Raw genomic sequence first — 18,194 nt, 5'->3', positions numbered from 1 at the left:
ATAACACCGCCCTAGAACAAACCTCAGTGCCCAGTGTGACTCGAGGTGGAGAGGAGTGGCAGAGAAAAAGACTCAGAGCAGACCAGAACCCTGTGCCTTTTGCATATTTCTCACAGGTGTTTTGGGGATAACAAGGATTAAATAAATGTGTACTACATTAATGGGCTGTAGCATTTTCCATTGTTGTGAAAGGTCTAAATAATTCCAAATTCAGCACGGCCAAATGGCTGCTCACTGCCCAAACAAAAAGTTCACGGACACGGAGTTTCCTTCTTCAAAGCAACACTAAGACACCACTTGGCAAATACTACAGTAATCACTGTCACAGGTAAACCAACCAACGGATGCTAAAATTACTGGGCAAAGTTTGAGGAGAAAGAGGATACTTGCATAGTCTTGAAGTACCTCCCCCCAAGGTATTTACGAATTACAAAGGGAAAAATAAGTGTGTGTAGTGGGGAACTGGCAGACGCCCCCTTAACCGAGTGAGCGAGACTGGGGTAGCAGTCTTGGCAGCACCAAGCACCCCCACCACGGCGCTCTGAGAGGAACACACGGTCAGGCCTACGACAGCCTTGCCAAAAATGCACCGCCTCAGTCTATGCACGAGAGAACACCTGACAAACCCCAAATGAGGGACATCCTTCACGGACTTTTCAACAGAATCGAGGTCATTGAAGAACTGTCAGAGCTTGGAGGACTACAGAGCCAAGAAAACAAATGCAACCTAGGACTCCGAGTCGGACGCTGGAAGGGAGGAGGGAGGTCAGTGGGGAAGCTGGTAACACAGCCCACGTGGGTCTTAGGGACCAGCTCCACCGGCTCCGGCCATCCGGGCAGTTGGGCAAAGGACATATAGGAATATTCGATTGTTTCTTGCACGTCTGTAATTCTGCAATTAATGTCAAAATAAAGTGCCTTTTAAAAGAATGAAAAGGTTGAATTTTACAGTAATGGCATAAAGAAATTCACCCACGTATATTTTAACCCTTTATGTTTTCTAGGTCCCGACTCGGGTGCGGAGGAGACCTCCCAGGAAAGGGTGTAAGTGAACAGAGGGAAGGAGGTGGGTATTCAGAAGCCAAGTGAAGAAACTGCTGTCCCCAAAAGGAGCTGAGAAGGAAACGCTGGAGATGCCTGGAGAAAACAAAAAGTGATGTCGTGGGAAACCAGGAAAGAGATGACTGACTAGTGACCTCAGGAAGCACAGTTCAAATGCTTGAACTGTGGGATGGAGCTGGGAGAAAGAATTAAATTACAAACTGCATGTTATTTTTTAAATAATTTTATTGTATTCTCTTAAAGATTTTATTTATTTATTTTTAGAGAAGGGGAAGGAAGAGAGGAAGAGAGAGAGAGAAACATCAACGTCTACCTGCCTCTTACATGCCCCCCACTGGGGACCTGGCCTGCAAGCCAAGCATGTGCCCTGACTGGGAATCGAACCGGCGACTCCCTGGTTCACAGGCTGGCACTCAATCCACTGAGCCACACCGGCCAAGGCTGTTTTTTATTTATTTTTTCCATTACCCTCTTATCCCCCTTATATCCTCTTCCATCCCCACCCACCCCCTCCCCCCCCACAATCACTACACTGTTGTCCATGTCCATGAGTCCTTTTTCTTTTTTGCTCGATCTCTCCACCCCCTCCTCCCCCCAGAGCTGCCAGCCTGCTCTCTAAGAGTCTGTCTCTATTTTGCTCGTTAGTACAGTTTGTTCATTAGATTCCACACACGAGTGGAATCACACAGTATTAACACAGTGAAGATGGTCAATAAAAGCAAACTCATTTTCTTATTAAGATGCTTAGCTATGAAGAGAAAGACAATGATAGGACATTATCTGGGGGGCTGGTTATTAGGCAGACGTTTTTTGTAGTTTGCTTTGTTTGAGGAATGGAATATTTTTGAATAACAATGGAGACCTTTCCATGTAAGTATGTGTGCCCTCCCCCAGCCCAGACTGCTAGGGCATCCCAGGTCAGGGCCTGAGCCAGAGGCCACCTCGGAACACAGAGATAAGGGTGAACGGCAAAGAAAGCTTAGCCATCAAAGGGGCTGTTACTGAAAGGGCGTGGTTAAGGCACTCTCCCTCTCCACGCCTGCCCCTGGGGGGTCCTTGTTTCCGCCAGGCTCTAGGCTGTGGGATCAGGAGCGCCATCAGGTCGGTCTTCAGGTTGGAGAGCTCTCGGGGCCAGTTCTGTGCCACTTCTTTTCTGTGTGCAGCCCTGGAAGAGCTGGGCTCTCGGGGCATCTGTGAGGCCCCTGTGAGGCAGGAGGTAGTCAGGGAGGAGGAAACCCCGGGGTGCCCCAGGGCTGAGACAAAGGACATTCATACAGGCCAGAGACCCTGTTCTAAGATGGGTTGTTCCTGCTTTCCAGAAAGGCACTGAGTCATGGTGACTCATGAATGCACCTGCGCAGAAGATGCTGCACGACCCCTGCTTCATTATCATATCATTATAATAAATTAACATTGTGCAACCCTCTTCTCCGGTGGCCAGTCAAGGAAAATCATGGGAGACCACACGCTCAGTAGCTTTAAAGTAATACAACTACTTGCACATGGGCAATAAAAGCCCACTAAAAGTAGCCGGAAAGGATCTGCCTATGAGAACAGAATCCCTCCAGCCTCTGAGGTCAGTCTCTGCTCAGAGTTGACCTGCTGCTCCCAGGTTCTGTGGAGTATACTATCGCTTAATAAATCTGCTCTCTCTCTCTTTATGCTATAAACTCTGTGTGTTCAGTTCAATTCTTTGTCGGTGATCACCAAGAACCTGGTCACCTGTGCCCACCTGTGACAACCACACAGGCACACAGGGACTCAAATTTTCCCCAAGCTCTCACTGCGATTCCACTTGCTCCATGTCCTTGTTTATAGCCACTACTTCTTAGAGCTGGTGCGCTGAGGTTTGTTCTTCAAGTCCCTGTTTCAGTCTTTGCTTTTTCTGTGTGTATGTGTGTGTGTGTGTGTGTGTGTGTGTGTGTGTGGTGTTTTTGGTTGTTTGTTTTTAGGAGCACCTTGAAAGAGGAACCACACTGCTCTAGTCCACATGCCAAATTACCTACCATCCTATAGGTAGAGTGTTCCTTCGAAAAACCCAAATCCAGTCTTACCACTTCTCTGTGTGTACGGATCAGTACTGCCTACAGAACAAGGCCGAGGCTCCCTCGGGCAGCAGACGAGGTCAGTCACTGAATGACCCCAACCCACCTTCACTCGTGCACTTCCCAGTAACCCCACAGAACTAGCCGCACGCCCTCTGCCATGTAACTGACGCTGTCTGTAGACAGAGGACCGCCCTGCACCAGGGGTGCCGACCTTTTGGCGTCTCCGGGCCACACACTGGAAGATGGAGAGTGGTCTTGGGCCACACATTACATACATAAACCCTATTGAAAACTGATAAGCAGAGAAAAAGGTTTTAAGTAAATTTATGATTTTGTACTGGGCCACATTCATAGCCGTCCTGGGCCGCATGCAGCCCACGGGCTGCAGGGTGAACACCCTTGCTACGTGTTACAGAACCTAGAGAGTAAGTCCATTTTGTCTTTAATACGTTTCTATCTCAGGAGAGACAAGAAATAATAAACTTTTGGTTAAAAACAAAAAGACAAAGTTAGGTGAGCAAAGGAAAGAGGGCCTAAAATAAGCTCTTGTGGAAGGTTGATAATTATTTTTTAAATGCCTGAGTGGTTTTCAGAGAGAAGTAGACACTTGAGTGGCACCTCTCAGTAACGCAAAAACTGAAATAGAAGAAGGCCCTGGGTTAGCTGCCGGTGTAGCTACTGCGCCTTTTAATTAGCCAGACGCACGCTTGGGTGCCCGCGCCCAGAGCTCGCTTACAGCCTTGCTCACCGCTGCCTTCTGCAGGGGCCTCCGAACACGCTGAGCCCCTCGGAGACGGAGATGATAACCACCCACACACACACCATGCTCCTTGGGACCCTGGTAACGAAACCACATCCCCTTTCACGGCCACTGGAAGAGCACCCGGCCCTGCCTGTCTCCCCTCCCCCAGGGAGAGAACAGATTCGGAGATCTTGTCTTGCCATCTCTGCAGATGAAAGGGATCAAGTTGCTGTCACTCCTTCATCTAGAACAGAGAACGCCGAATTCCATCGCGACACCTGACTGTGTGAAGATGGACTGACTTGTTTCGTGTATAAGGTGGAGCCACCAGCTACTGCCCCGACTGCCCTTTCTCACTGCCCACTGGCCACGCACACCTGGAGCGATTTCAAACACTCCTGGACTTTGTTACGTGACTACAAATGCATCCAATACCCACAGCTCCTGATTTGCGCAGGAAGCTTCAAAGGGTAACATTCCTCATGGCATGCTGGCCAGGAGTAGCAAGACCAGACAACAACGGCTCTTCTTCTACACCCGTCAGCCTCCTCTGAGCAGGCCACCCTCAACCAACTTCAGCCTAGGGCCCAGCTCACCGAGACGTCTAGGGGCCCCAAGCCCGTCCTTGGGCTCCCGTGGAGAAAGTTCAGTCAGGCCACTCCGTGAGGACAGTGGTCAGTGCTGTGACAAACTCCAGCACCCAGTGACTCCGGACCGTAGTCACACAGGTGGGATCTAAGGAATAAGCACCTCTTCTGTCCTATCTCCAAACATATCCTAATAGGACACTGGCATCAGCTGAGAAAACCGCAGAGGCTGTGTGGTCCCCTGTCCCCTCACAGAGCCCGGCCAACAGGAAAAATGAGAGGGGACCAGGTTTCTAAACACGCCCGTGGCCATCTGCGCACGTGGCAATATTCTTTGGGTTTGTATCCCTCTACCTTTCAGAACTAACAAAGACGCTGCCACGAACTGTTCTGTATTGTGCATTTGCATTAAGTCTTGCACACATAACAGGGCTGACACTTTTCGAGTGAATCCAGCAGTTCACTTCCTGCGTCCAGGAGCAGAGGCTGGAGTTACGGGAGTGCGAACCTGGGAGCCACAGGGGGTCCCCGCCCAGAGGCCCCAGGAAGTACTCTCCCCGAGACCCACCCACCCCGGCCTCTGGCTCCGCAGTGCGGTAGCCATTCAGCCAGTTTCGTTCCTGATCGAGACAGTACAGGAAGTACAACAGTCAGATGCTTACAATCCAGAGTCGACCGAAGTCAGCCTCCAGAGACAACGAATGCAGAAAGGGTCCTCTTTGTCACAGCAGCTGGTGAAGGGCCCTCGGCAGAGCTGCCTGAATCCAAGTGTTATTCTGCCACAACACCCTCCTGCCCGTCAGCTCCCATCTGTAAATCCTGGGACACAGTTACTGGGTTTCCAGGCCTCACGCCCTTTGTGACACCCTCCAATACACTAAAACCGGGGGCATTTACACACTCGTACCGAGACGGAACTAGAAAGCTACACCCATTCCAGACTCCTGGATGGAGGCAGCCATGAAAATGAACTTCATCACGGGTCTGACCCCACCCCATGGCACAGTACCATACTATGGGAACATGCAACCACTCAAGTAAAAAAAGGGAGTGGGGTGGTAAAAAACAGTGTGTATGAATTTCCTTGTATGTGCCCACTGGTTTTGGAGCTATCCCTAGAAATCAGTGCCACAGTGGCTAATACTCTGGAGGGGTTCTGGACAGCTGGCAAAAGGGGACTGGAGGGACTTTTGTCTACACTTTGTTCTCTTTCCATTCTCACCCCATGAATAGCACACATTATCTAGTCAAAGCTAGCTTTTAAGAGTTTAACTCCCTCTCCTGGTTAACCCTTTCATATCATAAACTAAGGTCCACGACTCTCTCAAATTTACTTCCCCCTTTGGCATTTTGAACACACTCCTCTGGGTTTCTGTGTTAGTTGGTTTGGGCTGCTATCACAAAGCAGCATAAATCGAGTGCTTACCAACAAACAAGCTCTTGTTTCCCACAACTCTGGAGGCTGGGAAGCCCATGGCCACGGTGCAGGCAGATTCAGCGTCTAGTGGGAAGCCGCTTCCCAGACAGCATTCTCTGGGTGCTGTCTATACAACTGTGGTATAGAATTTCTGCAACGGCAGGAGTTTGTCTGTTCTGTTTACTGCTGTATCTTCAGCAACTACAACTGTGTCTGTCCCACAGTAGGTGCCCAATAAATATTTATTAAATGAATGCTTTCGCTGGGCTTCAGGTGGCAGAAGGGACCGACCAGCTCCCTGTCTCCTTCCTAAGGGCTAATCCCACCCACAGGGCTCCAGCGCATGATCTGCTCACTTCCAGAAGGCCCGGCCTCCAAACAGGATCACAGCAGGGGTTAGGATGCCATCGTAGGAAACTGGGGACACAGACATCCAGACCTCAGCAGTCTCCTGCCTGTGCCCACCACCACCCTCCTCTCGGAATTTGGTTATGTAGACCGAGATACCCTGTCTCCCAACAGGAAAAACTGTCTTCCTCTTTAGGAAAAGGCAAAAGAACAGAACTTGGACTAACAAGATTTCACTTTGGGCAGTCTAGGAAAGAGATAAAGTCTTGGAACAATTACACATTAGTAATTTCAACCTTGACACAATAGTAGCATCATAGTATAAAAAATCCAAAATTCCAAAATTAGGAGATATATCAAATAATGGTATAACCATACACTGGAACACTTTGCAACTATTACTAATGCTGGTATAAATTTATAAATGTCATTCAAGTACAAAGTATTTAACTATAAAGAAAACATTTTAAACAAAAGGACTAAGGAAAAATACCCATGAACACTTTCTGAAAAAAAAAATGACAAGAGAATCCTGACCATAGAAATCAAAATAAAGAATTCTAGGATGAAGGAGAAATAATGCTTAGCAGTAATTCCATTCAAATACAGGAAAAATATACAAAAAAAATGTGTGAAAATTAAAGTATGAATATTCTACCTTGTCAATGTAAAAATAGTAATATAACTAAGATAAAAGAAATTAAAGAATTAAAAGAAAAAAGTGGAAGGAATTTTTTAAGTGCTAATGTCTGTATCTTTCATGGCAAGGAGTCAATTGACACATTTTATATTTGAAATGGGACTTTTTTTGTTTTGTTTTGTTTTGTTTTTCTTTTTTATACATGCTCATTCTTTTATTTTTTATTTTTTATTATTATTTTTTTAATCATTGTTCAAATACAGTTTTCTCCTTTTTACTCCCAATCCAGTCCCCCCTCCCACCCTCCCCACTTCCCTCCCATTACCACCCTCCCCCTAGTTTTTATCCATGTGTCGTTTAAGTTTGTTCCTGTGAACCCTTCCCACTGTCCCCTTAAATTCCCTCTTCTCTCCCCTCCGGTCACCATCAGCCTGTCCTCTATTTCAGTGTCTTTGGTTATATTTTGCTTGTTTCTTTGTTTAGTTGTTTAGGTTCCTGTTAAAGGTGAGATCATATGGTATTTGTCTTTCACTGCCTGGCTTGTGAAACGGGACATTTTTTTAAAACACACAGATTATAACCTTAATGTTTTTCTCATTATCTTTTCTGAATTTAAAATAAATAATGTCTCTCACAGCCAACAAACATATGAGATTCCACAAATTCTTTAACTGAACTTCATTTAATACAATTAATTTTTTGACTGATTTGAGAGAGAGAGGAAGAGAAAGAGAAACATCTATCTGTTGTTCCACTCACTGATGCATTCACTGGTTCATTTCTGTACGTACCAGGGATCAAACCCACGACCTTGGCACATCAGGATGACACTAACCAGCTGAGCTACCCGGTCAGGATAATGTTTTTTACTTTTTTTTTTTTAAAGATTTTATTTATTTATTTTTGGGGAGGGAAGGGAGGGAGGGGGAGAGAGAGAGAGAGAGAGAGAGAGAGAGAGAGAGAGAAACATCAATGTGCGGTTGCTGGGGGTTATGGCCTGCAACCCAGGAATGTACCCTGGCTGGGAATCGAACCTAGGACACTTTGGTTCCCAGCCCGTGCTCAATCCACTGAGCTACGCCAGCCAGGGCTTATGTTTTTTACTTTTAAAAGGTATGACTATGATGATCTGATTTTTATAGGATAGTCTCTTCCTTCATTCATTTGATAAATATTTATTGGGCACCTACTGTGGCACAAACACAGTTGTAGTTGCTGAAAATACAGCAGTAAACAGAACAGACAGACTCCTGCCCTTTCAGAAATTCTATACCACAGTTGTTCCTGTGGGAAATAATACAATAATTAATGAATAATAATACCGGAGGAAACTCCGAATTTTGCATACTCACAACTGAAAACTTACTTTTGCCACACCCTGCTGTCTAGAATTTTTTCTTCCATAATTTCTTCCTTTTTCCTTTCTTTCCTTTCTCCTTCTTCCTCTCTTACTAATTCCCTCTCTTTCTATCCATGTGTCCTATTACCTGTGGATATAAAGAGCTCTACAGTGATGGTTCTCTAACATTAACAATTGTTATTTCAGGAGATAGGATTTTGGATGATTTTTTTAAACTTTGTTATTCTTTTAATCACAGTACATTAAAAAGGCTATTACAAGCAAATCGATTTTTTACAAAGCAACTGGAAAGCAAGATGGTGAAAAGACAAGATGTAAACCACTCTTTAAAAATATTTATTTCTGTGTAATTGTGAAATATTTCAGAAAAGTACAGAAAAAATATAACAGTAATATATCTAATGCCAACATTTAGCAGACACTAATATTTTGCCACACTGGCTTCAGACTTCTACCTTGACAATAAAACACTGCAGAAACAGCTAAAGCCCCACTCTCCACCCCTCCCCCCGTCCACAGATGCAGCCACTGTTCTGAGGATAATGTAGACCGGGGCCCTGGATGTCTTTGGATTCATAAACAAAGATATGATTAATCTGTGTGTTGAAAATTTATATATAATGTTTTCTTCCTTTTGAAGTTTTATAATTCAACATTTTTCTGAAATTTATCTAAGTTACACACGTAGTCACAGTTCATCATTCCTTTCATTCATAAGTGTGAAATATCATTGCATGAATAAACCTCAGGTTTTAGAATTTCTTCCCTACCAAGGAGTCTATGGGTCCAACAATCCCATTCCTCTTTTGTAATTTATAATATGTTTTCCATTGCACAATGCAGACCCATTTACCTATGTCATTTTTCAAAAGCCCCCTGAGTAGCCTTAAACCTTCTCATAATTGTTTGGGGAAACTGTCCAAACAATTTCTCCACACTACTCAGACTCTTTACTACCTGATAAAAGTGAATTATACAATGTTTATTCACTTACCTTCAACAATAGTATTAAATGTGAAAAATAGAAGTATTATTTATGGAACCTCAGTCCTCTTAGGAAGAGTTATTTCTAATATATTACCAAAAGGTTCTCATTACCTACATCTTATTGAATTTTAGACAAGACATAAAATACTGAAAGTCCCTGCCCATTGCTTAAGAAACTGAAGTCTCCTTAACAGCGAGACAGACGAATACTGGGTGGTGTGTGCCCCAGAGATAGGCCGAGCTGACTGGAAGCAAAGAAAAAGGAGACTCCGCATTAACAAGACAATACCGGGAGCTGCGGGACTGCACGCACTGCCTCATGACTCAGAAAACCTCAGGGAAAACCTCCCGCAGGCGAGGCGGGTGTAGAGTAGACACTGGACAGTCTGGAATGCTGGTAAGAAGACCACCGCAACACAGGCAGACGTGGCTGGGGAGAGGGAAAGACCGGCCCCTGGGTTCCAGAATCAGGCCCCACGCCATCTCGCTCACCAGGTTCCCAAGCATCCATCTGTTCTGCAACTGGTTAGAATGGGTCGTTAAGGAACACATAAATTGGTCTCATCTTATATACTTTTCAAACCTTGTTCATATTCTTTCACTTGAAACCTTAAATATTCCTGTGTCTTATGTGATGAGGTATTATTATTTAGATTTTATAGAGAAGGAAAATGACATAATAAGAGAGTAGCACATAAAAAAAAATCAATGATGGAGCCAGCAATGGACCCTACTGACTTCTAGAGCATATTTATTCCGCTAATACCAAAGATTTCTTTTTAAAAAACAGATTATAAAAAACTACACTTTTGTGAATACAATTTGAGTGACTTTCAAATTAAATGTATGAGCTAATTAGCTTTTTCACTTTAGAGGTATTCTTTACTTTTAGAGGTATTTATATGCTTTTTATTTTTTATCAAACAATCTCGATGCTGGGTAACTTTAATTTATTCTATTAAAACCACTCCAATGACTTCGGTTTGTTTCTAAAAATTAAATCCACACTCAAGAAATGTGTAATTTGACTATTTTTTTTTAACTTCTGAATATCAGAAAGTAAAAACAGTCAAAAGACAGATGGCATACATTTCACAGACTGAGGCCAAGATCTTTAATGTATAAAAAGATAAACAATTCAATGGGGAAAATGGGGAGAGATCATGAACTTCCCGTTCAAACAAAAGGAAATACAGTCACTTGTAGACATATGAAAAGATGCCCATAATTACAAAAATGAAATTTAACATAGGTTCCTGTTTCTCACATATCAGATTAGCAAAAATCTTGACATTTGACTTCAAAGTCTGTGTGAGAGGGAGTGGGGGACAGGCAGGCTCAGGTAACGCAGTGAGAGACTACTGCGAAGACAGCAACACCTACCAAAAACCTTCACGTGCCTCGACATATTTCCAAGAATTAATTTATTCTAGAGAAAAATTCTTACTTTTGCAAAAGAACATGCACACCAAGATATGCTCAGCGACATGGACTATTATAGCAAAAGTCCTAAATATCCTAACAACCTAAATATCCACTGATGGGAGATTAATTTAATATATTAAGGTTATTTATGTGCTTTATATGTTCGCAAATCTCTTTCACGTCTGGCTTCACAGAAGACAGCTGGACTCCCCTGTCGGGTTCTGCAATCAATCTGCTGCAATATCACACATCATGTGGCTTTTTCAAAACTCCAATACGCATTGTGAAAAAATGAGAATGAAAATAGCAAATACTGTCTTTGACTTATTATAAAAATAGTTCCGACTTCACAGACCCCGAAAGGGACCCTGGGACACAAGAGGTCTCCAGACCGCGCTGGGAGCACCGCGTACTCTCACCAGGCCCGTGAGGCGAACGTGGAACTTGGGCGCAGGGGGAATGAGTGAGTCACTGGCCGCCGCAGGCCAGGGCTGGAACCAGGCGGTCCAATTCCAGACCCCAGGCAGCCCCAGGCAGCCCCAGGCAGACCGGTGGGGAGCAGCAGGCTCAGTTCATAGTGTTGTACGTATTGAGGAAACCCACCGGCTGCCGGGCAGTCACAGCACCAGACACCCCGCCCCACTGTCTACTGTGACAGAGCTTCCGCTAACTCTTCCCCGAGTGCAAAGCAGAGGTAAGGGGAAGGGACAGCAGAAGAATGGTGACGTGCTGACCTCTTGCCTTCATTTTGCTCTCTGATGTCAACCTATTCTTTGCTTCCCGTCCTCAATTCTTAGTCTACCACTATTCATGTCTTTCATCATCTTATATTCTTTTGTTTTGGTTCTTTTCATTGTTTTACTTGGGAAATAGGTCATTGCTTAAGCATTGTTAATCTTTCTGTGTCGTACCCCACTCATGGTTTGATAACACATACCGATTTATTTTAAAAGAAAATACTGTTCATTGACTCTACAAAAATTTACTGAACACCAAATTTGTGTCTAACACTAAAGCTACAGTGCCGTTTATCTGACTCACAGAAGTGAGCGTCAATAGGTTGGAACAGGCAATGCAGATACATTCTTTTCAGCAGACTACAAAGAATGGGAAAGAGTATTGATATGAAACAACAGTTAGCAAAAAGATCCTTTATAGGGCACAGCAAAATAAATACTTTAATTAACATGCTAATCCAAGGGACGTAAAAAGGAGACGAAAGAGGCCTCTTCCATTTATGAGTTCTATCACTAATCCAGAATGAGAGCAAAGAAAATATTTCCGAACCTCACATCCACTGTATTGTTCGCCTCATGATCAAACACTTCAAAAGCCTCTTTGATTCTTCTGTGCAATTCTGCTACTTCCAGCTCTGAAAAAGACAAAGGAAATAATAATTTTACTTTAATTTTAAATTCAACACAAAAAATTTCAATAAACTAGAGAAATTCTCAATGAGGAAGAACACGCAGAACTCTTTCCTCATTGTCTTGATGTATCATTTAGCACGTGTAACTTCCTCTGGCGACATCAAAGGATGGAACAAACTTTTTTAAAACCTTTTTATTGAGTCATAATACACATCCAAGTTAGTACCAAAGGCGCACTAATCTTAAACACACAGCTGCGTGAGTTTTCACACGTGTATTCAGTCATGGGGCTCCTGCCCGGATCAAGATACAGAACGTTTCCAGCATGGCCTGTCCTCTGCCTCGAGCGGTTTGGGCCGAGGGCTAGCCGGAGAGGCCGGAGAATCCAGTGCCACCGACGCTGACTGCAGTGCACTAGGGTGCCCACCTGCCTGGCCTTTTCTACCCTTGAGGAGGGCCAAGTTCGGGGGGCGGGGAGGGGGCATACCAGAGCTACATGTGACAGATACTCCCTCAAAGAGCTTTCAAACTAATTTGAGACTGAGACATACGTATATGAAGCAATTAAAAACTCATCTATTTAATAAATATTTATTGAGGCCCTACTATGTGCCAGATGCTATTCTAGGTGCTAAGGTTACAGCAAGTAGCAAAATAGACAAAAATCCCACCTCCATGGGATTTCTTATTGGGGGAGATACATACACTTACGCACACCTGGTAAAAGACACGGAGTAAGTCACACGGTGCCAGGAAAATAACACCGAGAAGGGGCCGGAGGAGTGCTGGGGGTGTCGGTGGAGGAAAAGGGTGCTGCGATGGTCTGGGAAGGCCTGCTCCATGGGAAGGGGACATCTGTGCAGCCCTGAAGTGGAGGAAAGAGCCCACCCTTTAAATACCTGCAGGAAGGGTTTTCAGGCAGAGAGAGCAGAAGAGCAGAATGGTGAGAAATGAGGAAGGGAGGATGTGAGCTTGGGGACGGAGGACAGAGGCTGTAAGAGCTCTGTGGGCTACGTTAGGGATTTTGTCTTTTACCTCCAATGACATGAGAAGCCACTGCAGGGCTCTCAGCAGTGATGCGACGTGGCCTGGCTTATCCTCGCGCTGGCCGTTGTGTTGAGGATACGCTGGGAAGGAACCAGAGTGGAATCAAGGACACCAGCTAGGAGGCTACCGCGGTATTCCAGGTGAGAGACCGACGGTGGCTCGAACCAGGGGGTACCAGTGGAGGTGCTGACAAATGACAGAATTTCTGATACATATTCTGAAGGGCAGAGCCAGGAAGACTTGTCGATAGATTTGATATAAGGTGGACAGAGTAAGGTGGAGAGAGAAAGAAAAGGGTTGAGGTTGACTCTAAGGTGTTTGAATTCTTAAAAATTAATCAAGTCCCAAGATTGGTTCTTCAAATAGTAAGTATAATAGGACACCCAAAAGAGAAAGATTAAAAATGAGTTTAGATTATTCTTTTAATTATAAATTCTATCAAATTACAGAAAATGGGGAAAATGTCAATTAACTCATATCCTCTTTACCCTAACATAGGCATTATCATTTTGCTGTATTTTCCTCTAATCTTCCTTCATACACAACCTTTGATCTAAAGCACTTAATGGCCACATTCATTCATTCAAGAAACACTCACTGAATAAACGCTGTATCAGGTTCTGTGTCAGGTGCTGAGTCTGCGTTTACAACCAGAGCAGAATCTCATTTTAGGGACAGAAGAAAACCACCCAAGTTCGGGAAGGCCAGGACCACCAAGTTACTCAGTAGTAGAGCTGGGCTGACCCAGATTCTTCTGCTTGTGGGGTCCTGCTCTCTCTCAGCCACCACCCCACCTACCTGGTTTGAAAACCACAACTCCTAATGACTTCACTCAAGTATTATATTTTTCCAGGTTGCAACATAATCTATATAACCTCCCATTTTTAATAGTACCAAAGAAAGATATCACAATTATTGGTATTAATTTTTCATGGCAGTGAGTAACTTCTGCTGATTTAGCAAGTAAAAATAGGTGTCATTTAACGCTACACTTCTTGCATTATGAATGAGTCTGAGTAACGACCCACAGGCTTGCTCGCCACCTCTGTTCCCTGCCTTACGTACTGTCTGCTCACTTCTCCCGCGGCTCACGCTCCCTGCCTCTGTGCCTTTCTAAATGGACTTCGCTCGCTCGGGTTGGAGTCTTCGCCCTGAATTCCCTTGGAGCCAGAAATCCGGGACCGAGGTGGCTGAACCAAGGCCCAGTCCTCAGTAACATTCGGGTGCCACGTTGCCGCTGACAGTACTAACTGGAGTCCATTGTGTCTTCCTTAATTCTTAGTAACACATGACAGATTGAGATTTTATACAAAGTTTGAGAAACTTCCATGAACTATTTGGCTGATGGCACATTTAGGTTAGTAGCAAACTAAAAATCAATTAAAAACCACAGAATCGAGAGCTGAAAGAGAATTTAGATGCCATTTGGCCCTTTCAACGAGTGAAGAAATCCCCTCTGAAACATGCTTCTGCGGTCATGGGTCAGGGTTTGGCCTCCCGTTCTCTACTGTAAGGACTCATCACTTCTGTTTTTAAAAAGCACTGTGCTGACTGTGGCCACCACACGTGAAAAATGTGTTCACTGCGGTCTAAAAAATGGTTTTAAAGACCCATACTCAGTTTCCCTTCATCAGACAAGATGAAGGGAACTTATCTTATTTAAACTTAACTCTTGACTAGTCATGTTAATAGAAATGTAAGTAAAGCTATAATTCATAATTGTGCTCTGGAGATAATCAATTTCTTGCCACAGACCATGTTTAAACTATAACTTTAACACATATGAGAAACTGCCTAGTTGATAATCCAAGTAATTCTATCTAATCCATGGTTACATCCAATTCAAAATCAGTAGTATTATCTAAAACTATTAAATAAAGCTAAAATTGATATATAGGTTTTCAATAAGGCATTTGCAATTTTGGCAAGCTTGGATAAAAATATTAGCAATAATACATTTATTTTCACAGAACTATCGTGTTCAGCAGGTGCTCTAGAAAACATTACTTTTTATAGAGTGCCCACTAGCGAAAAATGAAGTGACCGTATGTGGAAATAAGCACTTTATGAGAGGGTCAGATCATGAAATAATACCAGAAATACTTGTTAACAAACACATTTTATAACAAAACCACTGCAATACCTGCCTTATTTCAGACTATCGTATGTATTTTAAAGTACGTTGTATACTGACTGAAGGTTATCAACATTGATAAAATAAGAATCTTAGAGGTATTTGGGGGTTAAACAGGAACACTTTGCAGTTACTGTGTATCCTCCTTTCCCCATGCATTCTTATGGGCATTTGCTAGATACTAATTCTTAAGTGCGCTTTTTAAAACTATATCCTTTATATTAACTTGGTCCATTTTTTCTCTCCCTTAAAAAATAGTTCAAAATAATAAAAAGCAAAATTGCACTACAATGCAGTTTCAGGGAAAAATAAAAACTAAAAAGCATGAGGAAAAGTTCAAGTTTTTGCTTCTGAACTTCCTTACAATGGGAAGTAGCTATGAGAGCGCACAAGGTGGGGACAGTCTGGAGATCATTAAGGGTCTGTTTTTGTAAAACACATGAAAGGAATTTGGATTCCATCCCAAGGGCAACAGATAGCAGGCAAAGATTTACAAAGCAGGGAGTATCTGTCTGGTTAGCTCTACAGTCGAGGAAGATCAGTCTTACTGCTATAAGGGCAATCTCAACTGGAGGCGAGGGATCGTTAGGGACTCACAGGGACCCTGAGAAGGGACCAATGATCCCCCACTGCACTCCACGCTCCCCATAACACGGTAGCTGCCCCTCTGCTGCCCTCCACCCCACTAGACGCACATTCAGCAACGTCAGAAGCCTCGTCTCGTCTCATCGCCACTGTACCCCCAGGCCTCTAGCAGAGAGCAGACATAAGGCGGGCACTGAGTGCTCAGGAAACTTCGAGAGCGTGGTATGCTCCCTGGAATAAGCTGGCCAGAGAAAGACAAACACCGTAGATTTCACTTACACATGGAATCGGATGAACAAAACAAACAAAACAGAAACAGACTCCCAGACACAGAGAACGGCTGTCAGAGGACACACACTGGGCCGGGGCCGTGTGGAACAGGTGAGGGGATTAAGAGGATGAAAGACCTCGCAGACACAGACCGCAGTGCGGTGATTACCAGAGGGAGAGGGGGTGGGCGCAGGCAGAAGAGGGGAATTGGGGGGTAACTGCGAAGAAGGGGGACTTGACTTTGGGTGGTGAACGTACAGTATACAGATAATGTGTTATAGAATTGTACACTTGAAACCTACATAATTTTACTAACCCATGTAACCCCAATAAGTTCAATTTAAAAATGAATAAATAAGTAAATAAGTAAACAAACCATGCAGATGCTAAACCGTGAGCATCGCACACCACGGCCCAAGCAACTTTCTAGCCTCGCCCTCCCAAGCCCTGTAATAACAGACACACGCCACCACGTGCAGCCACAGTCGAGAACGCAAACACGGCAATCGCACGATTCTTGCCTGGAAAGAATGAAGACGGCGGTGAGGACGGAACAGTTCAGGTAATTTCAGATGGTGCTACCAAAATAAGCCTGTTAGTAACTGAAGGCCTACAGTGAGACGGGTAAAGGAATGGCCGTGTTTGTTTCATTCATTAGTTTATTCAGTAATTCACTCGATTAACAAATGTGTCGAGTCCCAAGTGTATACTGGGCACTGTGCTCTGAAGAGCACTTGTGAACAATGCAGCGCGCATGCTCTGCACTCCCTGTTCAGATCCCAGCTCTGCCAGGGACCTTGTGCAAGTCACTTAACCTCTCTGTGGCACAGTCCCCGGTCCATAGAATGGACCTATCCCTGAGGGCTATTGTGGGCATTGACTATCATACGGAAAGTGGTTGGCACACAGTGAAGACTCACAAACATAAGTTACTTTTATTATGTTAAATTGGGAATTTGTTTGGAGACTGCCTTTACATTGTACCAAAAAATGTGAAAGAAAGATGGGCGTATTAGATCCATTTCCATGATGGGTATGGGGAACAGGTTTGAACAAAGAAATTTTATGCATATAGTGAATGCCAGGTTAAGTGTTTTATGTAGCCCTGGCTGGTGTGGCTCAGTAGTTCAGTGCCCACCTGCAAACTGCAGGGCTGCAGGTTCAATTCTGAGTCATGGCACGTGCCTAGCATGGGCCAGGTCCCCAGCAGGGATGCGTGAGAGACAACTACACATTGATCTTTGTCTCCTTCTCTTTCTCTCTCCCTTCCCCCCTCTCTAAAGATAAAAAAATAAAACCTTGTTTAAAAAAGTGTTTTATGTACATGATTCTACTAAATATTTAAAAGCCAAAGTTCTGGAGTCAAGCAAAATTGGCTAGATCGTGAAGCTCTTACTAATTCCAGCAAATCGCCACCTCTCCCTAAGGCTCAGCTTCCTCTTCCGTGAAGCTGGGATGGTGACGATGTCGACGACAACAACGACAACAGCTACCTTCCAGGGCTGCTGTGAGGACTGAAGGGAATGAGGCACATTCAGACCCCGGCGCACAGGAGTACACGCGAGATGCGAGTTGCTCTTATTATGTCTCACAAAAAATTACCGGGAGTGGGCATTAGTGTCCTGTCCTTATCTGAGAGATAAGGTTATCGAAGCCTAGAAAGTTAAATATATGACTTGAAAACAAACAAATAGTAAATCGCAAACTGAAGATTCAAGCCCAAGTCTGTATGGTTTCAAAGATTCTATTCTTTCAAATTATATATTACTCTGCCTCTCATTGCTTTTTTATGAAGTGCTTAGATTACAACTAAATATATACACAACTGACTTGACTTTCAAGATTGATATATCTATAATTCATTAAAAAGCTTTGAATCTTTGGAATGTTTACATTATAAGTTTCATATTACTTGTATATGCAGTAGTTTTTAAAAAAGACACAAAGAACTGCCTCATTTCACACATTAAATATATGGCACATGATAAAATAGGACTCGGGGATCCTAAATTTTTGTTTCCTATTGAAGATAATTGCTCCAACTATGGCCAGTTTTATAGACCATTTTTAATATGTTACTACCATAGGGTCTTAAAAATTATAGGTCATGCAATAATACCAAACTAAGGGTTCTAACCAGACATGAAGGTTTGCAACCAAGTCTTATTTTAT

At 43.7% G+C, this 18,194-nt stretch overlaps 1 protein-coding gene across 2 annotated transcripts in view; it reads right to left on the bottom strand.

The window, feature by feature from the left end:
* Nucleotides 1-18,194, bottom strand: part of EFCAB2 (EF-hand calcium binding domain 2) — a 56,932-nt gene that overhangs the window by 17,578 nt on the left and 21,160 nt on the right. For both annotated transcript variants that reach the window (XM_045861407.1, XM_045861415.1), the window contains exon 2: nucleotides 11,904-11,988. In XM_045861407.1, the coding sequence (XP_045717363.1) occupies nucleotides 11,904-11,988 (85 nt within the window). The remainder of the gene's footprint in view (nucleotides 1-11,903; nucleotides 11,989-18,194) is intronic.

This window comes from Phyllostomus hastatus, unplaced genomic scaffold (genome assembly GCF_019186645.2).
Source record: "Phyllostomus hastatus isolate PE091 unplaced genomic scaffold, TTU_PhHast_1.1 phas_contig_148, whole genome shotgun sequence".
NCBI classification, from domain to species: domain Eukaryota; kingdom Metazoa; phylum Chordata; class Mammalia; order Chiroptera; family Phyllostomidae; genus Phyllostomus; species Phyllostomus hastatus.
The sequence above is the reverse complement of the archived record's forward strand: the minus strand, read 5'-3'. Positions and strand labels throughout refer to the sequence as shown.